The 25,742-nt window shown below is 60.0% G+C and overlaps 1 protein-coding gene across 1 annotated transcript in view; it reads right to left on the reverse strand.

The window, feature by feature from the left end:
• Positions 1 to 37: 37 nt before the first annotated feature.
• Positions 38 to 25,742, reverse strand: part of PMEPA1 (prostate transmembrane protein, androgen induced 1) — a 58,420-nt gene continuing 32,715 nt past the window's right edge. The window contains exons 4-6 of the mRNA XM_029917976.1: positions 9,728 to 9,882; positions 4,502 to 4,555; positions 38 to 3,984 (exon numbers count right to left, since the gene is read on the reverse strand). Of these exons, the coding sequence (XP_029773836.1) occupies positions 3,436 to 3,984; positions 4,502 to 4,555; positions 9,728 to 9,882 (758 nt within the window). The 3' untranslated portion in view covers positions 38 to 3,435. The remainder of the gene's footprint in view (positions 3,985 to 4,501; positions 4,556 to 9,727; positions 9,883 to 25,742) is intronic.

Raw genomic sequence — 25,742 nt, forward strand, 5'->3', positions numbered from 1 at the left:
TAATGTGACCAAAGAAGTTAAAAAAAAAAAAGCCTCATTCCAAAGAATTGTAAAATTTATTGTATAAGTATTGCAGCTTTTCAGAATGTCATCATTGCCACTAATGATTATTGATACAGAACAAGCGATTTCATCAGGCCTGTGGGTTGGCATCCAAATACAGAGTTTTACTCAGCAGCAACGTGGGCGCCGCACCCAGCGTGCCACGGGGAATTTACAGGAGTTTAACTTGAACATAACTTGGGAGACAGGGCTGTAAAGGGGGGCGGTCTCAACGCCAAGAACGCAACGTAACGGTGCGCCATCCGCGCACGCAGGGAGTCAGGCAGGCAAACGAGAAGGCATGTCCTTCTGGGCTCTCTAGTACAGCAAAACTGGAAGTGCGGTTTCCAGAACAAACAGAACAGAACAGAACAAACACGGTTAGTTTTCCTTTATCGTTGGGATGTTTTATGGATCTGGAAGCCTGTGTGCACGTAGGAAACCATTTCCGAGACATACACGTCACAGAGACAAGGACAGGGAACGGACTCCGTTCTTGCCCTGCCCTGGTGTTCACTAGACGTCGGGGGGCGGGGAGGGGCTCGGCTCCTTGCAAAGAACACTTTGGGGGGACACGGATGGCTCATAGTGCCCCCGCCAAGTCGGTCTGCAGAGGCCTGGGCGGGTCACAAGCAGGGAAACGAGCACAAGAGAAAGCCCGACCTGGTCCCCCTCCAACCAGCCACTGCCGAGGACCCCAAACTTTTTCCTGGAAAAAGGGGGAGCTCCTTGGGGGTGCGCAAAGCCTTTTCAAAGACAGCGGCATGGCAGCCGACATCTAGAGGAATGAGGGCACCCCCAGAGCTCCGGGGTCCAGCAGAGAAACCACTTAGCTGCAGCAGTAGTTTCCAGAAACACGCCCCACCGGTTTTCCCGGGATGGGCCCCGCCTTCGCCCAGCCTCTCTGCCCTGGGCCTGGGGTGCCATCGGCGGGGGGCGTGCTCGGCCCTGGAGCCCGCTAGGTCAGGAAGCCACTTCCTGCTTTCCCCCAAACAGCACACGCGGACCACACCCCCAAGCAACGGGGGTCACAGTGTGGCTCAGACCCTTGGCATCACTTCGGCCTCGGCTTCTAGGCTCATAACCCGCATGGGACTCAGAAACAGCACACGACAAGGTGGAGGGGGAGGGAGGGGTCGCCTAACAGGACAAGGCGCGTCCGCAGAGGAGGGCAGGCGGGACCGGGCACAGGGAGCTATGGGGGGTGTTTGAGAAGTGGCAGCCCTCAAGTGGAAAGGCCAGTCCCCAGGGAGGGGTGATCGAGTCACCGTCCAGGGATGCCCCCAACCGGTGACGAGAGCGCACTGTTTTCTCAGTAAGGCACTAGGGAGACTGACTCTTCACGTCAAAGAAAGATACGTTTTTTTTAAAAATTATTTTTATCTATAAACGTGTCCCTGTACCTTTTAGGACAAATTGCACCGAGTTCTCGGTACTGACTTCCGAAAAGCATCCTCCTCTGAGAGAGAAGCAATGTCGAGGCCAAGGACCCCATGGAGAGGCAGGTTTTGACATCAAAGCACAAAGACTCTCTGCCAGGCGGGTCAGCAGCGAGTGCGCAGACTCCGTGTTTATCTGTTGGTTGTCAGGCTCTTAAAACGTAGAGATAGAGTTCGAATGGTCAGAACTTCAAAACTGTTCTCAGGTTTTTGTTTTAAGTAATAAAAAAGTTGCTTAGAAACAAGAGATACTGCCCTTATGCCTTCTGATGGGTCGCATTCTTCCAGAAGGAAAAGACAGCTCCGTGAGTGGGGGGGTGGGGGTCACTCATGGAATGTGAAGCAGTAGATTCCAAGGGAGCCCCCCACCCCCCCTGCTGGTGGCGTGTCACTGGGCACACACGTGTGCCCGCTCACAGGCCCTCCCCTGCACGCCAACACCAAGGGATCCTGCCAGACCGAAATCCACTCGGGAAAATCCTAGCAAACCAGAACGGTCTCTGAGACAGACGCCTGAAAACACAGACACACGGACACACCAGCCATGCCTGTTTCCACGGGGAAAGGGAATGAACACGTGGCACGGAAGGTAAAGAATTCTGCTTTGAAAACATAACGCACAGGTTTACATTGCTTTGACTTGTTCTTCACGGGAACCCTTTGTCACGTCCTGGGAGACACCTGGGCGTGTCACTTTTTCGTCCCTAGGGTCCTGTTTATCGGCCTGTTCGGTGAGAATTGCTACGGAAAGAGAAAGCCAGGGATGAGGTCAAGTTCCTTTCCTTGGGGCCTTTCCAATTGGCAACCTCCTGGACCAGCCGGATCGTCCCAAAAGCACTTCGCACAAAAGGGCCTCCCAAACCTCTCTGGCGGGTCCCGGCACCGAGCTCCGGGGGGCGGGCAGCAGCGTCTGCAAAGGGGGCGCCTTAGCCCCTTCCTGGGGAGGGGGAGGGGGGCTTCATGCTTAAAAAACAGGAGGAAAAACTAAGATTCTTCAGTAACAGTTTATTTTCACCTCGGGAAAGGCAAAGCCACCACCCTGGAACTCGGTGCCTAATTTCCCATTCTCCTCTGCCATCCGGAGGCTGGGCTGGCCCAGAGGGGGAAACAGGTCTCCTGGGGGGGGCGGGGGGAATGTATAACGAGGTAACAACCTAAAGCTAGACAGAAGAGCGCCCCCCCAGAAGTCCGTCCCCACTCCGCGCGGGACCCGCCCTCCGCCTGGCGTCCGCTGCGACATTGCGCCGCTCCTCCCCTTCAAAGTCCCCACAGACACCGTAGAAGTCTCCATCAAACAAGCACTGACATATTTATATTAAAAAATAGTGCAAAAGCTCAACATTTATATAAATAACTCTAAACCCCTGCTTTGTAGGTTTTTTTTTCTTTACAAGGTAATACACGCTTTCTGACTTGGCACTCAAAAATTGCCATTTTTTTTTCTCTTCTAGTTCAGAAAACAACTTTTTTTTTAATAGGCCTCTTCTAATACAAAAATACTCCTGCCCTCACAATACAGTTTCTCTTATTTTATATATATTTATATATATAATATTGCAGATCTTTAAACAAAGGTTTTGTGCAAATATGTCTTTAAAGTTAAGTGAAATCATCATAAACAAACAAAAGGAAATAAGCATTCACGCACGCAGCTCAACTAGGAACAGAAAAGACTAGGGTAGGGTTTTTTTTTTTTCCTTTTGCCTTCAAGACACTGCTCGATAAAGAAACGTGTTTTTTCGCAAGCTTTCTTCGCTTGTGCCTTCAGACCAGACAGAACATGTAAATATTTATACACAGAGAGGGGGGAGGGGATGATTACGCGCCGCGGTTCTGGGTGCCGCCCGGTCCTCCTCTGTCTTCTCGTTTAGGAAGTGCGGAGTGTTTTGCCTCTTTTTTTTTTTTTTTTTTTTTTAAACCCACTGCTGCCCCGGCCCCCCGCCCCCCAGAACTCCTAGAGAGGGTGACCTTTCTGTTTATCTTTCTCTTTGCTCCAGGCAGGTGAGCTCTCCAGGGGCGCAAGGTGTGCGTGAGGGTGCCGGGTCCCCTCCAGCAAGGAGGGCGGCCCGCTGCTCTGCTGGTGCTGGAAGGCGGGGGACCCAGGGTAGTGGCCGATGACCTCGCTGTAGGTGGGGGGCGGCCCCTCCATGCGCCCGCCTCCCCCGTAGCACGTGGCGCTGATGCCCGAGTTACTGCTGGGGGGGCAGGGGCCACCCAACATCGCGCTGTCCATCAGGTCGCTGTCGAAGATGGTTCTGTTCGGGGGCGCGCGCACCGACTCCCGGTTCAGCTCCAGCTGCTGCTCGGGGTCGCGCAGCTGGAGGGTGCAGGGGCCCTGGTACGGCGGAGGCTCCTCCCCGTCCGACAGCGAGATGGTGGGCGGCAGGTCGATCTCGTGCTGCAGGTACGGGTAGGTGGGCTGGAAGCGGAGGCAGCGGTCCCGCTGGGTGAAGGGGGGCACGGCCAGGCGGTCGGTGGGCCTCGGAGGGGCATAGACCTGCGGCTGGAGGGGAAGGGAGAGCGGAGTGAGGGTCCCCCCACCCACCACCACCCAGAAGCAGGACCCGAGTCGCAGGGCTCTGCTCTCCGGGAGATGGGGCGCAGGCGGCCTGCAGCGCCGAGCCCAGAGTCTAGCCGAGCGCTGATGCTGGGGGCCCTGGCTAGGAGCCCCGGCCCGGGGCTGAAATCGGGGCACGCTGAGGCTGGGGGCCCTGGCTAGGAGCCCCGTCCCGGGGCTGAAATCGGGGCGCGCTGATGCTGGGGGCCCTGGCTAGGAGCCCCGGCCCGGGGCTGAAATCGGTTCAACTTTTGTCCCCACGTGTTGCAGATACTGTGGGCTACTCCCTGCAGGGAGAGAGAGTTATGATGTCCCCGCTTGGAAGATCCCAGGAGCTGAGGATGCACCTCGACTCCTTAGAAAAGGTCAGACTCCTTAGAAACCTGGCAGCCGCACAGTTCTGGCCAGGGGAGGCGCCCACTACTGCAGCCTTGAGGGGGCAGGAGGCAGCACAGGGTCTCACCTCTGGGATTCCGTTGCCTGACACTGTGCTCTCCGAGGGCCAGAGGCATCCTTCCTGTGTGGGGAGGAGAGGGCAGGGTCAGCAGAATGAACAGAGGTGAGACAGCCAAGACCCCGAGATCTATTTGGAACCAGATCCAGCACCCATCCACTGCTCCCCATCCCCACCCTGGGCCCTGGCCGGTTCTGGGCTCCCTGCCCCCGTCACTGCTCTCTCCCTTCGCCTGGCTGTCCCCTGAAAATTCTGAAATGAATGTCCCCTGAAACTGAATCCAAGTTCTCCTGTGACACGGCTGATAAGGAAGCCAGGCGTCACCTGGCGCTCCTGGCCTCGACCACCACTTGCTTGCAGTGTGACCTTGGCAAGTTAACCTCCTGGACTCTCAGAAGTAGAACACGCTTGGAGCGCACGTGGCCCACAGTGAGTCTGTGGAAGTGTTGGACACGCCCACCCACTATCTAGTGCAAAGTGCGACACGCATGCTCCTGTGGGCCTCTGCACTAGCCGCCCCACTGTCGTTCTGTGACACCACTGTCTAGAAGGCCCTCCCCCTGTCCTGGGCTCATTTCCTTCACAGCAGCAATCTTATCTGTTATCGACTTGTCTCTGTATCCATTTACCTCTCCAGTCGGCCTCAACCTGGATATTGGGAGGCCAGCTTATAGATAAAGACATACTGGACAGTTAGTTAATAAGCAAAATGCCCTTTGCATGGAGCTGCTGTGCCACCAAATAATGATTTGGTCTGTCATCAAAGGTGGCATGTGGTGCCACTTCTTGCCAAAGGTACGGCTGCTCGGAGACTGGACGCAGGGGCTGTGGCTCCCCCCACTAGTGGACGGGCTGCATTGGGGGGGCAGTTGGCCACATGTGATTTCAGGTCTTGGGGGAGACCCAAGGGTCAGGGACGGGGGACCACATACCAGGAGGCACACCAGCCACTGCTGGTTCCATGGTGTTGGATAGCCCTGAGCCTAGGGTCGGGGGAGGGATGTCTTGGTAGAATTTTACAGCTTCCAGGTTGCCTGGGGGGCTCAGTCGGTTAAGCGATAGACTTCGGCTCAGGTCATGATCTCACAGTCTGTGGGTTCGAGCCCACATTGGGCTCTGTGCTGACCGCTCGGAGCCCGAAGCCTGCTTCGGATTCTGTGTCTCCCTCCCTCTGCCCCTCCCCCACTCACACTCTGTCTCTCAAAAATAAATAAACATTAATAAAATAAGAATTTTACAGCTTTCTGTAGACATAACTGATACATAATAAATTGCATGTGTCCAGAGTATGCAATTTGGTTACGTTTTGGAATGTGTATATACCAGGGACCCATCACTACCACCGAAATAACATATCACCCCAAAAGTCTCCTTGGGGGCACGTTTTCTTGACGGGTTGGAGGTTAAGACATTCTCCTCTACAGCCTCAAGCTGGAGCAGGAACTGGAGGGGGCGGGGAGCCCCAAGGCTTGGAGTTACCTATATGGCCACTAGGAGGCTCTATGGCTCTCAAAACTGAAGCCCTCAGCCCATACTCCTCAGCCTCTAGTATGTTCCAGGTGCTAGGATGCAAGCAGTCGTGCAACCTTGCCGTTTAATGCGGTCATCAAAGGCCGTTTTGTCACTAATGTTAGTAACGGATCAGTCGTTGCCTTGGTGCCGGACACTGTACTCAACACTCTTTAAAGCACTATCCCAGGGCATCTGGGCGGCTCAGCAGTTAAACATTCGACTCGATTTGGGCTCAGGTCATGATCTCACAGTCTTGAGTTCGAGCCCCACATCAAACTGTCAGCGCGGAGCCTGCTTGGGATTCCGTCTCCCTAGCTCTCTGCCCCTCCCTCGCTCACTCTGTCTCTCAAAAATAAACTTAAAAAAATAAAGCACAATCTCATTTCTCCCAACAAACCTACAAGGCAGGCTGAGGTCGTTAGCGAGCTGAGGAGGCCTGACTGGTAAGAGGCAGTGCTGGGGTCCAAACCCTGACCTGCCAGCCTCGCTCCGGCGCAGGCCGGTCCTGGCAGGCTCCTCCGCCCGTAGTCGGGCCACTGGCCCCGTCCATACGTGTGCCAGAAAGCAGATGGGGCATCCACCTGCTCCTCACGGGGGTCAGGAGCCCTGGGGCGTGATGCATGCGGCCAAGGAGCAAATGTGACCCAGATTAACTCCCACCTGAAACCTTCCTACGGGTCCCTCCGTCCCAGGCTCTGCGCCACATGGCCGCCCAGGACTTCTGCCCACCACTCCCCCAACCCCAGGCCTGGTGCAGGGATTATCTACCTGGCCACACAGTGGCACCGCCCAGGAAGTGTAAGAAAACACCAGTTGCTGCCCCAGGGCGCCACCACAGACCCCCAAAGCGCCCACCAGCCTCGTCACCTGACAGCCTCCAACGTGTGCCCCTACAAGTCATTGCCTCCTCCAGGGAGCCTCCCGGGAACCCCCAGTGGCCCCCTGCCTCCCAAGCTCCCAGAGCAACTCAGCAACTACAGCAGCGTGGCCCTGATCAGAAGCCTTGTGCCCACAGAAGGCATGTGGGGAGCAGGAGACCCACCCCAGGGCTGACTGGGGGACCAAGAGAACAAAGCATTGCCCCCATCCAAAGCCTGCTCTAGTCTGAACCCATCCCTGCCCCACACCGAGCAGGCCTCACACGCAGACCGTCTTCATGGGGACGATGGGTGGGGGTGGCCACAGCCGGTCAAGGTGCAGAAACTCTGCGGGAAGGATTAGGGCTGCCAAGGAGAGGAGTGCCAAGCAGGGAATCAGTCCAAAGTGGTGTCTGAAAGCAAAGTTCAGGGACCCAGGAGCAGCTCAGAAATGAGAGCAGGAGGCTTCCTGTGGGGGCGTGGCTGCACCCGGTCAGCTGCTCACCTGTGCCCGCAGGTGGAAAGGTGCCTGCCCGCAGGTAATGCTCCCTCACCTGCTAACCCCGAATAAGACCCTTCAGCCCCACAGTCGGCGTGTTACCATGATGCGACACGCCCCCGGTTCCCTGGGCACAGCGCCGGGCAGGGAAGTGACATTTGAGGCCCGCAGGCTTGCCCGTGTGGGAGCCTCACTCAAGACCATGAAATGGGGTCACCCTGCAAAGGAGCCAAGGCAGGCTCAGCTCCGGGCTGACGGTGGCTGGGTTTGCATCTCCGTGGGAGGTCATGGGGCTCCGAGACTCCTCAGACACGCCCTGTCTGGCAGGGGGGCCGAGGGGGTGTCCCCCAGGGAGCTGCCACACTTAGTTCAGACCTAACGAGGCTCTGTGTTTACCCAGCCGGGCATCCCCAGGGGCCCATGCAGGTGGCTGGGCAGAGGGGGATGGGGACTCTCCTTTGGCTTCAGATGTCCAGGAACCAGGGCGCAAAGTCCCAGTGCTGCCCTGAGGGCTGTCCCCCCACCCCCAGTTGCAACAAGGATCCCTCATGCCAGAAGGGGTGCCATTGTCCCAAGGCTCTGGGCAAATGTCATCCTTCCCGTGACTATACCTAGGCGGTAGGCGGCAGAAAGGCTAGATCCACCCAGCTGAGGGAGACTGAGGCTCAGCGGGGCTCAGAGGCCCCCCCGCCCCGGGGCACATACTGCCCCGCTAGTGCCCCCCCCCCCAGAACGCACTGCCTGGCCAGTGCAGCACCTCCCCCTGCCCAGGTACATATCGCCCTGGGCACGCACCATCGGCTAGTGCCTTCTGGCTTGTTCCCCTGCCCCAGTGTCCGCGGGAAAGACGGGCCTGGGCTCTTCAAACTGCCACTTAGAGGCCGTGAGGCTTCAGGCCTGGGCCCCGCTCTCCCCTGGGCAATGGGGCCTCCAGGCCACCGCCGGCGGGCAAGCACCGGGCACAAGGGAGGCGGGCGCGTGCTCGCCACAGTGCGGCTGCCAGCGCCGTCACCTGGACAACAGTCACAGCAAACAAACACAGGTGAGCCGGGGCCTTGACACGGAGGATTCCTTCAGACTAGAACCCCGGTGCCCTCCGGCCGCACGCTAAGGCTCCGGTCTGGGGCACACGGTGTTCCTGTCAGAGGGACCGCGGCGGTGATCTCCTGGCCCTGGCTACCTGCGGACGCAGGTGAAGAGGCCTGACCCCGCCGCGGGCCCCCAGAACCAGGAGGCCACACCTGGTGCCGCCTCCCTGTGCCACCGTTGTCCTCACGGGCTCAGAGACGTGCTTGGGCGCACAGCCCTGGGCCACCCATCTGCCACCTCCTCCCTGCAAACCCCAGCCTGCCCCTCAGGCAGCCCGCCTCTGCCCAGGTTGTGAAATCACACATCGCACGTTTGGGGACAGACACCATTTGGGGACGAGCCCTGCAGCCCCTGTGGTCCACCTGCTGGAGATCGGCCAGCGGCAGGGCCCAGTTCAGCCCCGCACTGCAGGTTCGGGGGCGCAGGGGTGGGTGGGCGAGGCAGCCCTGGGCACTCAGAGCCGCAGAAGGGCTGAGTTCCTGCCCTGCGGGGCCCCCCAGCGGTGTGGAGTCGAAGGGATACTCCCGGGGCTTCCAGAACGCCCGGGGCTGGCTCGTCCTCACCTTCTGCCACGGTCGCCATTCTCCTCCCTCAGAGCCTCGCCTACAAGGCTTGTCCTGACTGTGCTGGCCAAACCCGCCACCTGGGACTCTTGGAGACGGTCACTCTGGATTCCTTCCAAGCCCTCAAGATCATCTGATTCAGGTGTGTCCCTGTCTGCGTGGATCTGGCCACCAGGCAAAGACCACGGCCATGCCCCCCACCAGTGTCAGGCAGGTTCCTGGCCCTCCATTTGGCAGGTGTCTGCGCAGTGAACCAGGAACGGGCAGGTGGGAGATGGAGGGAAGGGCGGGTGGGTGAGGGAGGGAATGGGGTGCTTGCGTCGTCCTTACTCTCTGCACTAAGGCCCGACCCCTCTTCGGAGCAGTGTGGCCCCTCATGGTGCATGGCAACCCCATTTCGTGGATGGGCACCAGTCCAAGGGCACACGGCTGGAACTCGTGGAGTGGGGAAGGGCCTTTTCGGGTGACCTGTTGCCCCCTAGACACCAAGTCCCTGGCCCAGATGCCTGCAGGGTGTAGAAGACGGGGAAGGGCCACCTCCCTTATGCCTGGGTGGTGGCGGTGCGATCATGGGCGCCCTCCCCACCGCCCCGTCCCTTCGGGCCTCGGCCAGGACCTCCAACGCCCTCCTCCATTGCCTGGCCAGCCGGGTCCCCTGTGGCTGCCGCCTCCCTCTAGTCCCGTGAGCGGCCCGAGCGGGGCGCCGGGCACTTACCGCAGACAGGGCATCTTCTCTCCTCCTGCCCTGGCTGTGCCGGCCGATGAGGGAGCGAGCGGACAGCTTGTAGTGGCTCAGCAGGCAGGTGATCACCACCACCATGACCATCACCACCACCACAATGATGGTGATCTCCACGAACTCCAGTTCTGCTGCAAGGACCGAGGGGACACATGAGCCGGGGGTGCGTGCAGGCCAGGGGCTCAGGGCCCCACCCCGTGGAGCCTTCAGACCCCACCCACCCATGCACACCTCCCGCCCGGCGTGAGGACACGTGCACACTCACATCCTCCCCACCGCACCCCCTCCCCACTGCCCACACACACTCACACCCTCCCCACAGCACACTGACACCCTCCCCACCATGCACACACACACACACACACACACACAGAGTTATCACAAGCACACCCCACCCTGGACGGGACAGGAATGTCTGGGGAGCCCCCTCCCCAGCCCCCCAGCTCTTGGGAAGGAAGCCTCAGAAAAACCACATTCTGCGTGGCTGCAGACACTGCAATTCTTGTTTCTTTTTTCTCTCTCTCCTCTCTTTTTCTTTTGGTGTTGTTTTGTTTTTCCCCTCGAAGGCGGAAAAACCCTCAAGTACTGGGAAAGGAAGGAGGTTATTTTGATCCTGCCGGAGCCGGGGCGGTTTCTGCTGACTCGAGCGGGTCTGTGGCGCGGCGGCTCGGCAGCTGGCCGCGCTCGGTGCCAGCGGAGCCCCCAGCACCGGGCGGGACGCCAGCAGCGGTCGTGCTGGGGACCCAGTGGTGACACAGAGCCGAGGGACGGCAGCCAGCAGCTCTGGGGCCCAGGAGGCCAGCCTTCTGCAGCCCGGGGCCGCCCACCCGGGCAGGGTAGCAGGCAATGAGCTGAGGGCTCCCCAGGGCACAGGTTCAAGCTCAGGGCCGCTGACTCAGCTCTTTCACCAAGACAGACACCCTGAAGCTGCAGGTGCAGGGGCGGGCGGCCGGGTCCATCCTCTCCTGCCTCAGTTTCCTCCGGCTTCCAGCAGGAAAGCGATGCGTCCTAAGTGGGAATGTGACCCTTCGAAGAACCCCGGCAGCTTCTCCACACAGAACCCCACTTCCCAGCATCCTCTCCAAAGCCCTGGCCACCCCCTTCCTCCCAGGCGGGCTGTCCCGGATATCCCACTGCACCAGTCACTGCATCCCACTGCACTGATCACGCCTCCTGCTATTATGAAGTCGGGGGAGTGTGCCCACCAGGGGACATAGGACAATTTCTGGGCACATTAGTGGCCGTCACGTTGGGTGGGGGCCTGCGGCAGTGCACAGGGATGCCCCTCAACAAAGCATGATGGTGGCCACAGCCAGGAGCAAGTGCATCCTCAGGGCACCCTTGTCCCGTCTCACAGGCGCAGACAGCAGGTGCAGAGGTCATGTGACAGGCCCCCAGCTCCTCCCACTTGCTGGACAGAGGGCCTCCTCCTCCATCCCAGCGAATTCAACCTGGGGCTTGGGCCGTGGCTTTGGTCCCCAGGTGGGGCTGGGCGTGCCATCGTGCCCTGGGGGGCCTAGGAGGGAGGATGAGCTGGCCAGAGGCCTTCAGGGAGCCTTGCCTGGTGGCCCAGGACCACAGGAGGGACACCCTTGTTTCCCTGCCGGGACCCAGTGACCGCAACCACACCTCCTGCCTCCCCAGACAGGCCGGTCAGGGCTTCGGCCGCCTGCTTGGACTCCCGAAGGCCAGGGTCCCATCTGTGAGGGCCCAGGATAAAGCCGCCCATTCAGGGGACACACAAGCTCGCTTTGTGCAGCCCCCACGCCCTCTTTCCTCAGAGGGGCCTGCCATTCCCCTCCCCCAGCCCAGTGCACTCCTTACCCCAACCGGGACCACGGCAGTGGTCCCCCCTCTGCCCCCTCCTCCTGCTGTCTCCAGGGGCCCTGCCCACACTGGCCTGGAGGAAGGGACCGTGCGGCCGGGCTGCCTTTGTCCCAGGCCCTGGCCGTCCTGCTGGTGTTCTCCAGGGCCCTGAACGTTGCAGTGAGACAGCAGCTGAGGCAGGGCGGCCGGGACAGCGAAGACGGGGCAGGCCTGTGGGCCTGAACAAGCCCTCCATGGCTCTCCTGACCCCCGCCCCCGGCCGGGCCAAAAGGACAGGAGGACACATCTCTGGAGGCTGGGGTCCAGAGACAGCCACCCCCAGAAAGGGGCACGGAGCTCCGAGAAACACTAACGTGAGCACCCTGAGCCTCTTCTCTCTCCATGGGCTGCAACCCCAGTCTGACCGGGACCCAGGAAATCCGCATTTCCTGGCGAGGAGAGGGAAAAGCTCCCAGAAAAAGAGAAGCCATGACAGATTTCGGGGCTACATGCTGGAAGCCAAAGGCCAAAGGAGGGGGGAGGGCATCACCGGCACACAGCAAACCAAGGGACGCCCAAACCCAGAAGCCAACAAACAGCGGGTTAAGCAGGGCCCTGCCGGACAGTCCAGCGGCACAAGAGGGTGGGGGGCACCGAGGAGCCCGGAAGAGGACCCCAGCGTGCAGCTGGTTCACCCCCACCCCCAAGGCAGGGCCCAGCCTGGGCTGGGTGTTCTGGCCTTGGCCCCAAGGTGCACTTGCACTCCAGGGCCTCCTTCCGGGAGGCCCCGCCTTCATGGGACTGAGCCTGCTTCTCCAGGAAACGCACCAGGGCAGCACCTGCTGGAGGCGGCAGATTGGCGACCACGTGCATCCACAGCCCGCCCTCCCCCCACAAAGGAACAGCTGCGGGCGCTGCCTGGCACAGGCCTGTGCCCCTGCTTGGCCCCGAGCATGCTCTGCGTGACGTCACCTGCCGGCCCCAGGAGCAGGGGCCCGGCCGGGGCTTCAGCATGCTGACTCCTCCCCGCTGCGCCCAGCCAGGCATGGGGACCGGAGCAGAGCCCTCTCCCCACACAGGCGCTGCTGCTCGGAACCCCAGCCGCCCGACAGGCCAGCGCCAGAGGCAGGCAGCCCGGCCCGGCGTGGCCACACCCGATCTCTCCAGAACCAGACCCGTCTGTGAGGCTGCCCAGCCTTCAGCTGGCAGCATGTTCAGAGGCTTACAAGTGCCGGGCAGCTCGGGGGTTTCCAGACCTGCTGCTGATGGCGGACATGGGGCCACGGGGCCACACCGATCCCGCCTCCGTTTCCGCAACCCGACAGACCTGCCCTTGAGCAGGACATGGGCCGAGTGCCCGGCCTGGCGCACCCTCGGGCGGGTCCTACCGCCACCAGCCCCTCTGCCTGGATTTCAAGTCTCCCATGACCACAGGACTCACGGCCAAAGGTGGACGGACGGAGCAAGAGGGGTGGGCGGGTTGGGCAACAGCCCCCAACTCCTCAGTCATTGTAGCCGTTATTATGACCCAGCAGCTGTGACTTCCACACGGAGCCCATCTCCCCCAAGTCCATGAGGCGGGAGCCGTCACCCCTGGCACCTTGCACATAAGCTCACGGAGGCCCAGGGGGAAGGTGCCCCCAGGAAGAGCAGGGCTGAGTCTGCTGAGGGTCTCGTTCTAGTTAGTTCTTGCAGCTTTCCAGAAGTGGTCCTTGGTTTCCCCTCCCCATGCCCGGAGCACCTGGTCCTGCCTCCCTGTCTCTCCAGCTATAAGCCGTGGGACCCCGGCCACCCAGACCTCTGCTGAGTCCCCGTGACGACCCGGCTCGGAGGAGATGAGACAATGGACGGGGCAGGACACCGCACTCCACGGTCACCATGGCCCACTCCCAACACCCTCATGCAGGCCGATGCCCTAGAAACGCCAAGGTCGGCCCAGCTGGGGGTGCCCCGGGGTTGGGGGCTTGGAGCGAGGTGGATCCAAAATGGTCAGCCCAGGTGGCAGCCAGATGCAAGGCCATGAGGGACTTACAGACACTCGTCCCACTTCTGCTCCGCGGGCCCAGCCCCACCAGGAACCTTTGGGAGAGAAACACATTTCCCTCCGCTCCTTGCTCACCGTGGGGCGGGTGGGGGAGCGGCTCTGCCATTTCTCTACCTAATTTCCCCCTCGGGGTGGGTGATGGATGTTGCAGGCTCTGGGGGGTGGTGGCCAAGCCCATCTTCCACATGCAAAGTAAGGTCACTCTAATCTAATTTAGCGTTTTCTTTCCTGGTGAATAATTTCAAATTAACAGGCTCGTCTGCCTCATCGGTGTGGCCTGACCCTCCCTTTTGTCTTCCCCTCCAGAGACAGACGCAGTCAGTCACTTTGAGAGGTGTGCACGCCCATCCCTGGTCCTTTCCCAGCTGGCCCGACAGCAGAGAGAGGCGGCGTGCGCCCAGGGCCCCCAGAATGCCAGGCACAGCCCACACGCGCGCATGAGCATCGCCTTACTGAGTCCTCACCGTCCTTCTGTGAAGCGGATTCAAACATGCCCACCGCCCCCTGCTTCAGGCTGGAAACACCCCAGGTCCCGCCACGGGGCTCGATGGAACGGAGCCGGCGGGGACCCTCTGGGGCATCACCGCCATGCGTTCCCTGCAGCCAGCATTCGTGGTGGGGGTACCCGGCTCCCGCCCACGGTGGAGGAAGATCACAGGACGGGCGGGAAGGTCACACCAGGCACTCCGGGGAGCTCTGGGCACTGCAGAGAGACCCTAACCGAGACCAGCTCCTCTGCGGGGGATGCCGAGCGCCAGCCAGGACAGGCCCTCCCGCTCTGAGCGCCCACTGCAGCCCCCGGGGCGCAGCATCGGCCCAGGCAGCAGTCCTGAATCCAGGCCAAGCCCGATCCCCCTCCGCCCCGCCGCGCAGCCCCCCTGGCAGCCCGGGGAAGCCAGGACGCTCTCTCGGAACACGGTTTTTAAATGAAAATTAAATAAAACTGTGGCTTAAAAAGGAAACCGACTATATTAAGACAGTTATCAGACTCTCAACCAGATGTGTGATATGGAAAGAGCACACGGAATTATTTCTGTGACAGGGGACGGTATCGCATGAAAGAGGACCTAGCAGGTCTCAACGTGATGGGAAATCAGTGGTTTCCACTGGGGACCCCAAGGCAGGCGCTGCCGACGGCTCTGGGTCTGCAGCCCGCGTTCCGGATCGGGTCAGTTAAGGTGAATATGCAATGAATTCTTCTGCATCCAAGTTTGTGGGCCACTGTTCTCAGGGACAGAGCCTCGATTGGAAGAACTAAGCTCAGGAGCCCAGGCACAAACCCCCGTTCAGCCAACGCCCAGCTGCAAATGGGGAGTGGGCGGCGGGTGCAGACGTGTGCTCACAGGTGTTATCCGTCACCCGTGCGTATGTATGTAGTCAGAAACACGCAAGAGCAGCACGCCTCCCGCCCAGGTAGGCAGGGGGACCGTCACCACGCTTTCAGTCAGTCACTGGGGCGGCAGAGGGGCGCCGGAGCTCCTTCTGCCGTTCCTCCTCGGCTGGAGAGCTGGGCCACTGTCCACCTGGCACCCGCCAGCCCCCGGGAGGTTTCCAGACCAGACGACCCCCCTCCGCCAGCCCCCCTTGTGTCTGCTCCCAGCAGAGGGGCCGCCGGGTTGCTTCCTGGCTAACAAGCAGCCCGTGCAGGCGGCCCTGTCTGGCCTCCCGGCCGCACACCAAGGAATTAGGAATTGGCACTGTCTGAAATTTATGAAAATCTAATCTTGTTAGACCTGCTTGGATGGGACCCACTGGGGCAGGCTTCATTGTCATTCGGCGGAGCCCCAGCCAGCCTGGGGCTCCAGCCACTCCATCCCTGCCCCCCTCCTACACCTCCCTGCATTTGAATAAGAACCCAGCTCCCTCCCCACCTAGAATGTCAAATAGAATTGAACCAGCCGTCAAAGGAATAACTTTCTGATCACTCCTGGTGCCGTTTCAAACACCCCCCAACGGCACATTTATTTCTTAGGGCAAAACCATTTATGGGGCGGGGGGAAAACGACTCTTTCTTTTGAGGTTTGAGAGGTGGGCAGCAAATCTAGGCCAGGATTCTCATTTTTAAAAAAACAGCCCGAACCGCTTACGAAGTGCTTACTCAGTGCCAGGCATACAGCTGGCGGCTGGTGCCCATACCTGAACGCGTCGCCCTGAGGGGCCGCCTGTCCCGTGGCCTCACGGAAGAAGTCACCTGGCGGGCGGCGAGGGGGCGGGGACTGAGGCTCCGCACCTCCGGTCAAGGAGAGACCCCAGGGTACAAGTTAAGAATAAGTTTGGCCCAAAGGGTCCTGGGTTCGAATCGCAGCTTTGCCACCTGCAGGGACCGTAGCCAGGCAAGTCACTCATCTAGGAAAGAAAGAGGGACAACCTGATCCCTCTTCACGTGGGCGTGGTTAAGAGTTGCTGGGGGCGCCTGGGGGCTCTGTCGGTTAAGCGTCTGGCTTCGGCTCAGGCAGGTCATGATCTCACAGTTCCTGAGTTCGAGCCCCACGTCAGGCTCTGTGCTGACAGCTCAGAGCCTGGAGCCTGTCTTCACATTCTGTGTCTCCCTCTCTCTCTGACCCTTCCCTGCTTGTGCTGTCTCTCTCTGTCTCTCAGAAATAAAAAACATAAAGAAAAAAAAAAAGCTGTATCAGCTGATGTGGAGCCAGCATTTCCAGGAGGGAACCTGCCCCCTCCTCTCGTCACACAGACCTGGCTGGGGCTCTCTGAATCCGCAGTAGCTGCCCAAGGCTTACCTGAGTGGGTCCCCACTGCCAGGGCTCTAGCTCACGGGTGGTATAAACCCGGGGTGCTTCTGGACAGGAAACTAGCTAGCTCTCAGAGCTGTCAAGGATGCACACCTGACCTTGCACATCAACTTCTGGGCATTTATCTCCACATGCAGGACTCCTGGACTCTCCCTCTGGCTCACAGTACTCTAACCACGTGTTCTGTAAAAGGACAAGCACAGTCCCCACCGCAGGGGCCTTGCACCCGCCGCTATTCTGCCTGGAATGGTCTTTCCCCAAATACACGTGCTTGCTCCCTTCCCTTGGTCTCTGTTCCAATGTCCCTTCCTCAAGAACCATCGCTGAGCACCCTGCCTGGGGCAGGGCTCTGTCCCCAAGCCGGGGGACCCCACACCCTGTGCCTGCTTTCCTTTCCACCACTCTACCCAGTAATGCTAACGTGGCCTGTCCAGCCATTCATTTCCTGCCTCTCCCTATTAGAATGTCAGTGTCTCTAGAGGTGACCTTTTGCGTATCCTGCATCCCCAGCACCGGAACAGCACCTTCCCCTGACAGCACATGCATGAAATATGCTGAATAAACCACCACATTTTTTCTCGAGTGCACAGATGAGGGTCCAGAAGGCGCACTGCTGTTTTGCCCAGAAGGGCTAAAATCACCAGCGGCCACTTCCATGCCCCCCAGAGGGGCCGGCACCCAGCCACAGCCAGCAGATCTGTGTGCACCAGCCCCAACGACGCGCCGATGCCAGAAAGGGGAAGCCACCAGATAGGATGAGTCTGTTTTTGTTTAAAACACACACACACATACACGTACGTATTTTTTTCAGTGAAATCTTAGGACGCATCATCTACATCTGTGGGCGACTATCTGCACAGACCAGGGACCAGTGGGCCAGCTGCAACACAAAACTTCTAGGCCTAAGTCAGTGGGTGACAGCTGTGTGCTCCAAAGCTGGTGGGGGGGGTGGGGCGGGGGGTGGAGAGGAAGCCCAGCAGAAGTGTGTGCAGGTGTGCGTGTGCACGTGACCAGAGAGGGAGAGAGAGTCCGCCAGGCAGATGAGAGAAGGCTGCAAATGGCCTCCAGGCAGAGGGCAAGGCCCAGGCCCGGACCCCTCTCTTGTCCTGTCTGCACCCCAACGATACGTATGCCAAGAGGACACGACACCCTCCGTGGACAGGACGCCAGCCCAGTCCACGAATCCTGTGGGTGTGTCTCCATCTAACCGGTGAGATGCCCCGTCCGAGGGCAGGAAGGTTCACGCGGTTAGCGGGGGAGATGCCTTTGACGCCCAAATGGCAGGAGTGTGCGGAGGCTCATTCGTCCCTGGGGCTTCGCCCCCCACGTCCTGAGGTCACCTCCTGGGGTGGCCTCGGAGAGGCTGCGGCTGCCCCGTGGGTGAGCTCGGGGCCGGAAGCACGTGTGGGACCAGGATGGGGAGTCGAGGACTCCAGGGACAGCCCAGCCTCGGGACCCAACGCTCCTTCCCTCAGGAAAGACAAAGCAGGGCCTTCTCTCTTTCTTGCTATTATCCAAATGGAAAGAACTAATGAGATTTTTTTTTCTATTGTTACTGACATCGAACTTCTTTAAACACCCGCTGTCAGCAAAACATCAATCACTGTGGGAGAGTTATTGGCAGAATGGAGTAAATTCATGGGGAAGAGAACCGTTTATGCCAATGGTCATGTTGAAGGGGCCCCGGAAAGTTATTTAAAATAAATCAAATGCACTTCGTCAACTGAGGAGAACAGAGAAGAAATGGTGGGGAGGGGGTCGCAGGGGTGAATCTGTCAGCCGGTGGCAGTGCGGGCGCCCATAATCTTCTTGGAGGACATTTTGGTGCCTGGGGGGCTCAATCGGCTAAGCATCCGACGTCAGCTCAGGTCACGATCCGGCGGTTCGTGAGTTTGAGCCCCGTGCGGTCAGCACAGAGCCTGCTTTGGATCCTCTGTTTCCTTCTCTCTCTGCCTCTCTCCCGCTCATATCCCCCGCCCCCCACTTCAAAATAAATAAAACTTTAAAATGCACACTGCCCTGCAACCCAGCAATTTTAACTTCCAGGGTCCCGCAGAGAGGGGCCCGAGAGCATGTATGTGTGATGGCACCTCCACAGGGTTTGTAAAGAAGCGAACAATCAGAAGTCACCCGAACCCCTAAGGAAAGCCCGGACATCACCTTCCGCCGTCCGACGGGGCCGCTCAAGGGATGCACACACCTAGCATAGGTTTCATCACCCACATTTCCAGCTCTCTGCGGTGGGGGCCGTCCTGGGTGTCAGAGGGCCTCTACCCACTGGATGCCAGGGGCACGCTTACCCCTAAGGTCTGACCACTAACACTGTCTCCGGACGTGGCCCAGGGTCCCCGGGGGGCAGGACTGCCCCCTCTGAGAACTACTGGTCTAGGCCTGACATTGGACAGATGTTAGCGACTGTTCTTGAGCGGGAAGCATGAAAACACAGACCGCATATAAGCTACGGGCCGGGTTTCACAGCAAAGGAGAAGATAATCCTCACACTGTTAACTACTTCTGGAAGGGGGGCTTACGCTTCTTCCTTTCTGTATCTCTACACTGTGCATTCTTACGGCCAATGTTGATAACTTTAAATCTCCAACTCTTTACAGAAACCATTCGGGCAGGTGCATGTGAGTGTCGTGTTTTCTGCGTGCGGCTGACCAGGACCTTCGTGCCTGTCCTGGCCCCGGGGAGGGGAGGCCCCCTGTGCTCCTTGAAAACCAGCAGATGTTTCTCTCACTGACCGATTTTCAAGAGCTGGGCGTTTCCTGAGGGAGCTGGGGCGCCAGCCCCGGGAGGGGACGTGAGCTGGGCTCCCTTTCCCAGCCTCTTGGACCACCTGCGCCGCTCTGGACCTGGAGCCACAATGCGAGCGGTATTCAGCCACTTGTCAGCGCTCTTCAGTCACTGCGGCCGGTGCTCCAGGGCCTCCGAGGGTCCATCTGACGTGGTCTCAGCGCTGACGCGGGCGGCCCCCTCCCCGCAGGACGAGGGGCCCAGCTGCTCTGGGTCTCCCCGGGGCCACGGCAGGGAGACAGGCGGTCTGATGGCCAAGGTCAAGCCCAGCCCTGGCTGCCCCACAGCAACTTCTATATCCTACTCCATTCTACATTCTTCTACTGTGAGACCAAGTCCAGGCCACTGTCAAGTGGGACTCCTGGCTCCACGGGACAGAGCGCCCCCCCCACCCCTTACTGGTTTCTCCCTAGTGTCTGGGCCATGATGGGTTCTCAGGCAGCAAAAAATTAGGAGCCAAGGACCATGGAGCCGAGCAGGGGCTCCTGGGGTAGACCCAGATGCATCACACACCTCTCTGGCTCTTTCCTCCACCTCCTGACCGCACGGCCACATGGGCCCTCACCCGTGGGACCGACCTAAGACTTGAATTCCCCGGAAGAGTGGCTCCGGCACCAGGCCCGGGCTCACAGTCAACCCTGCAGGGGACAGGAGGTTGCTGACGGCCCGCTTCCCCAAATCCTGTTTGGATCAGACAGAGGGGTGCCTCAGGCTCTGGACTGAATGTCTGTGCCCCCCAACCCCACCCCTGCCCAATTCCCATGTTGAAGCCTTAACTCCCAGTGTGGCTGTGTTTAGAGACAAGTCTCTAAGGGAGTAAGAAAGGTTGAAGGAAGTCATCAGGGTGGGGCCTCGGGTTTAGAGGATCAGTGTCCTTATAGAAGAGACACGGGGGACATCTGGGTGGCTCAGTCGGCTCAGGTCATGATCTCACGGTTCAGGAGTTTGAGCCCCGTGTCGGGCTCTGTGCTGACAGCTCAGAGCCTGCTTCCAATTCTGTGTCTCCCTCTTTCTCCGCCCTTCTCCTACCTGTGCTCTGTCTCTCTCGCTCTCAAAAATAAACAAACATTAATTTAAAAAAAAGGAAGAGAGACACAGGAAAGCTCACTTTCTCTGCACTCACACATCGAGGAGGCCAGGTGATGACTTGGAGAAGGCGGTGTCTACCAGCCAGGAAGAGAGAGCTCTCCCCAGAAACGGAATTTGCCGGCACCTTGAACTTGAACTTGAACTTCTAGCCTCCAGAACTAAAAGAAAATAAATTTCTCTTCCTTAAGCCTCCAGGCTGTGGTGTTTTCCAGCTATGACACCTGGACCCTGTAGAGGAGCTGAGCGTCAGGAATTTAGCCACAGTTGTTAAGGGCACCTGTCCTGGGGGGGTGGGGGGCACAGCCCTGCTCCTGTGCACCCACTCCATGCCAGGCCCGGGGCACAGCTGCGGTCTTCCGGGCCAGCGAGTCCCCCGAAATCCTACCCCGATCTGTCCCTTCTGTAGGAGAAGGATTCAGATCTGTGCTCCCGGAAACGGGGCCGGACTCATTCGTGGGACAGGCGAACGATCTGAAATCCCCTGCGCCCTTCCAACGTGAGCAGACGCCGGCTCGTCCTCCGTGGTCTCACTGAGCCTTCCCCGCGGCAACCCGGCTCGGCCCTGGTCCTTGTCCCCCTACTTTAGAGACGAGAAACGTGAGGCTGGGAGACACAGACCGACACGCCGAGCTCACACAGGGCTCCTGGCAGGCCCGGGGCACTGAGGCCGGGTGCGCTAACCACGATCTCGAATCAGAGCAGACAAGAAACGCAGCAGGAGCCACAACCGCCGCCTCCAGGCAGCCCCGGTAAATCAACAGGAGCCCTTCACTCTCCCGCCTCCGCTCGCCTCTGAGGAGCAGCAGCGAGGCGGCAGAGACCTGAGACCACCAGACGCCAGGCGGGGCTGGCAGGGGACCTCACACAAGTGCTACCTTGCTGGCCACCGGAAGGATCCCGACTCGGGACGAAAGACGGTGCATTCCTGGCCGCCAGACTGTCTTACAGCCTTGTGGGGAGGTTCTAGGAAACAAGGTTGGACACATGGACGGTGGGCGGGGCCTGAGACGGGGGAGTGACATCACTTCTTCCACCACCCCCCCATCCCCCCCCGCCAGCCCGTGGGAAAAGGAGTGTCAGTCTCTGCTTCTCTCTGGGGGTCTGGGAGTCTGAGGGCGGGAGACGTCTCTGTATCTGTCTCTCATCTGCGATCATCTGTGTGCTTGTGTCTCCGAGTATTTGTCTGTGTGTCTGGGTGTTTTCCGTGCGTGTGTATGAGAGACTGGGGTCTAAATCTGCCAACTCCCTCCCTGTGACTCTGCATGAGCGCGTCCTCTGTTTCAGGTGACAGTCAAAACAAATCCCCAGCGGGCAGTGACGGGCAGTGACAAGCCTCGCAGACACCCGCCGCCTCCCCGGGCCCCACCCCGTGAGCAGGGCTATTCCAGCCCTTAGAATCCCTTCCTCCTGAAGCCCGCATCTTCCAGAAGCAGAAAACCCCAACGGCTGGCAAGACGCAGGTTCTAACCACCGGTTCTCGGGAGGAAGGAGAAGCTCCCGGAGGCGCCCTTTCTGCGCGGGGACGGGGACGCGGCCGCGGCCAAGCTGTGGGAGGCGAGTGGCCCGGCTCTGGATTCAAATCCAGACGCTGCTGCATCCCGTGCGTGTGGCCTCAGCAGTCACCTGGGCCTCCTGCCTTAGTGTTTCCCCGTCAGAAATAAAGACGGGTTCATAATGTGTAAGTTCCCGGGCTGTGGAGACTGACTGAGCCAGGAGAGGTCTGCGGAGCCCCCTCAACACTAGCCGGCACCCAGCACGGGCATAATAATCGGCGGCTGTGGTCAGATTTAAAAATGTGGGCAACTCACCTGACCAGACAAGGCTTGAGGGCTAGGAAGTAGTCGGTGGCCATTTATTACATGATCTTGGGGGGCTGATACTGAGCAGCAGGTAGACTGAATTTGTATGACACTAGCTGGTGTGGAGACAAGGAGCAGAGAAACAACAAGAAAAATCCACGGGGAGACAGAGCCACGCGGGAGCCCTAGGGGGTGGCTGGCTGGGGGGCCTGCTCTCGCAAGGCAGAGCTGGGGGAGATGCAGGGGTCATCCCTCAAGACCAGAGTTTACCTCCGTGTCCTCTGCATGTCCCGGCCTCCTCCATGGCATGTGGACACCCCCGACCCCAGTCCAGTCTGCACCCAGCACACAGAGCAGTTTGTTTGAATCACTGACTCACGCTCGGATTAAAACCCTACGAGGCCTGTGCAACTTCTGTCCCTCCCACCTCCTTCCCTTGCTCCCAACTCTCCAGCCACGCTGGCCTCTTTCCTGTTCCCGCCCCAGGACCTTTGCACATGCAGTTTTGGTCCTGGGATCTTTGCATGGCTTTCCATGTTACCACATCAAGGAGGCATCCCAATGGCCCGATCCGAACATACTAAACCTCTGACCTCCAGATCTCCTGATGGCCTGTGTTGGCCACGAGGGGCAATGCAGTGCACTGACAGGGGTCTGGATTTTTTTCTGGCTCCATCTCATTGTGGCACTCTGTGCCTTGCTTCTTTATCATCTGGGGCGAATGGCTGCCCCACCTCACTGGCCTATGAGAACATCGTAAGGCACCCAGAAAGCATGCGGCATGTAGGTACGTGTTGGGTAGGACGACAGATTCATCTTCATTGATGTGCTGGCCTGTTCACTGCGGATTTGGGCTTGCTGGCAAGGGAGTGCCACCAACGTCCTCGCCGCCCCTGCCTCCACAGCGTCCCAGGGGCTCACCCGCTGGCCAGCCTGTGCCCGACCCTGCCCCCAAGGCATCCCGGGGGCTCACCCGCTGGCCGGCCCGGCGCACGGCCCACAGCAAGCATCTGAGACAGGAAGGCGTTCACTCCCCCCAGAGGCCGGAGGATACACGGGTGTTGACCAAAAGGGAAGGGCCCTTCGCAAAACTAAACCTGCAATGCCCTACCCCAGGCCCAGCCGCACTCCTGGGCCTTGACCCCGGAGAAGAGAGACCCGCGCTCACGCAAAGCCCCGCGCAGCGATGCCGAAGCTTTATCTGCAACAGCCCCGAACGCGAACGCGACGCCGCCTGACGCTCTCCAGCAGGCGGCCGGTGAGCCTGACTGCGGTACAGGAACCTTCCAGAATATGCACAGTGAGAAGGAGGCGGGGGTCCACCAACTACCTGGATGGCCCCGCAGAGAATTACCGGGGTGAGAGAAGCCAATCCCAAGAGGCTGCGCCCGGAAGCTTCCGTGAGCAGAACATTCCCAAGCTGACACAATCAGAGAGAGGAACAGATGGCAGGCTGCCATGGGGGTTAGAGAGGGAACGGGTGGGAGGGGGCGTAGCCACAGAAGGGTGGGATAAACTGCGCAGAGCCAAACACACACAGACACGCACGTGCAGCCGCCCAAATACACGCTCACTCAGGCGAGTGCGTGTCACGTGGGCCGTCTGGGTGGGGTCGATGGCCTGTGCCAGCGGTTGACCCCTTCAAAGTCCTCACCTCACGAGCTCTCTCCGTGTGACCTTTCTGCAAATGCTGCAAACTCACAATTGTACCAAATCGAGAAGTTTTTTTTTTAAAGGAAAAATATGGGGGGGGGGGCGGCCCTATCCCTTGGGGCCCCAGCCTCACCCTGGCCGAGGGCAATGCCAGCAGACCCGAGCGGTCCCCAGGGCGTGGCCCAGGCCTGGCACTAGGAGGGTGCTTTACTGCAGGGGTGGGGGCGGGGGCGGCAAGAGCCGAAACGGGAGCCGCCTCCCCCTCGCCCAGCCTCCCCCCTTCCCCGGCTCGCAGCAGCATCTGCCGTCTGGCTGCCGCGGCCAGCCGAACAAAACCGTCTCTCAGCTGTCACCCTTCCACGTGCAGGTCTGGCTCCCAGGTTCGAAGATTACATTCGGAACACGCCATTTAAAATTTAGAAATGGAGAAAGAATTTAAGGGGCGTCTCAGCCCCGGCTGCCCGTGGCTCTCTCCTGCGCCCCCCGCAAAGGGCAAAGAACCCGCAACTTGTTTGCCAAGGGGCCAAGAGAGCAGCTTGGGGGCCCCCGACATGAAGGATCACTGCACCCCCAACACAATCAGATGTCCCCAAGACGATGTCTCGGAGGGTCCCTGGCTCCCCAAGGTAAAGGATCACTGGGAAGTGTCCATCTATGGCCAGTGGGACCCCCGTTGGGGCTCAGCTCAGGCACAGAAAGGTCAGGAGCTGCGGGGACCTTCCAAGGACACGGGCATCTCTGAGGACACCTGAGTGTCCTCTTCCCGAAGAAGGCTGGCCTGTCTTCTCAGGAAGCCCAGAAGTGAGCCAGAGCCGGTCCGTGAGGAACGTTGGTCCCTCGCATCCGAGATGGGTGCTGTGCTCGCTCAGAGGCAGCCGTCTGGCCCCGCGGGGCTCACGCCGACTGGAGGGACCGACGCTGGGCCAGCAAACACACGGACGAGCACCAACGGCTCCCAGCGCTCGGCCGAGAACACAGAGGGCGCGGAGCACGGTGCCCGGCGACGAGGGTCCCTGGGTCGGGGCGTCAGGAGCACTCTCAGAGACGTGACAGGGAAGGAAAGCCGGGCAGAAGGTGCCTGGTGGCATGAATGACCAGTGCAAATGCCCTGAGGTAGGTACGTTCATCACGATCCAGGGCAAGGCAGACGGCTCGCGGGCAGGAGGAGGGTCAGCGGCTGGGGCCCGCGAAGCGCACGCACGGGGCCCCACGGGTGGAATCCGCGGGGTTCTGGATTTTTCACAAGCGCCTGCTGCGGACTGGCGACCTTGGCCAGGCTTTCTCTCCTTCAGCGGGCAAATCACTTGCCCAAGTAAACTCTGAGCTGAAGTCCAGGGTGTAAAAGCAAATGTGGGAGCCTAATACTTAGCTGATGACAGTGCAAGAGAGATGGGGGGAGGGGGCAGCTGGCACCTTGAGTGGCTCAGAGATCCCTGAAGCGACTGGGGTCCCCAACGAGCCTGGGAAAAGAATAAACCCGCTGGACAACGGGCCTCAGGAGCCCCCCGCTCGGGTCACACGCGAAATGGACAGACCAGAGAAGAGAGCTACCCTGGCAGAGCCAACGGCCAGGGCCAGCCTCCCCGTCCTCAGGGCGGGGAGGGGGTGTCCCTGGGAGCCCCAGCATCGCCAGGGACCCACACTGGGTCACTCGGCCAGGGTCAGCTCAAGGCACCAGCCCAGAGGGTGAGGGCCAGGGGGCCGTCCATGCTTGAGAGGTGGTCTGGCTGGCGGCCCCCCTGAGCCCCACAGACCTGGCAGGATGAGTGGGTGGAGTGACCTCCCTGCCCACCGGACGCACCGGCGGGGAGACTTTCGGCCGCTGAGGCTCAGCCAGGCCGCGCAATGAGCTTTCTGGGCGCGCTACCATGCGGGGCTCCCGACCAGCCGCCTGCCGAGGCCTGTCGTCACCGGCTTTTGAGGCTTTGGACAAAGAGACGCCCGGCCTGCCCACACTCCCTCAGCCACCCCCAGGGGAGGACCTGAGGGTGAAAGCAGTGATTCCTACTGGGGACACTTCTGCCCCCCAGGGGCATGGGTCCAGAGACACGTGT

Source organism: Suricata suricatta, chromosome 12, assembly GCF_006229205.1.
Source record: "Suricata suricatta isolate VVHF042 chromosome 12, meerkat_22Aug2017_6uvM2_HiC, whole genome shotgun sequence".
In the NCBI taxonomy this organism is placed as follows: Eukaryota; Metazoa; Chordata; class Mammalia; order Carnivora; family Herpestidae; genus Suricata; species Suricata suricatta.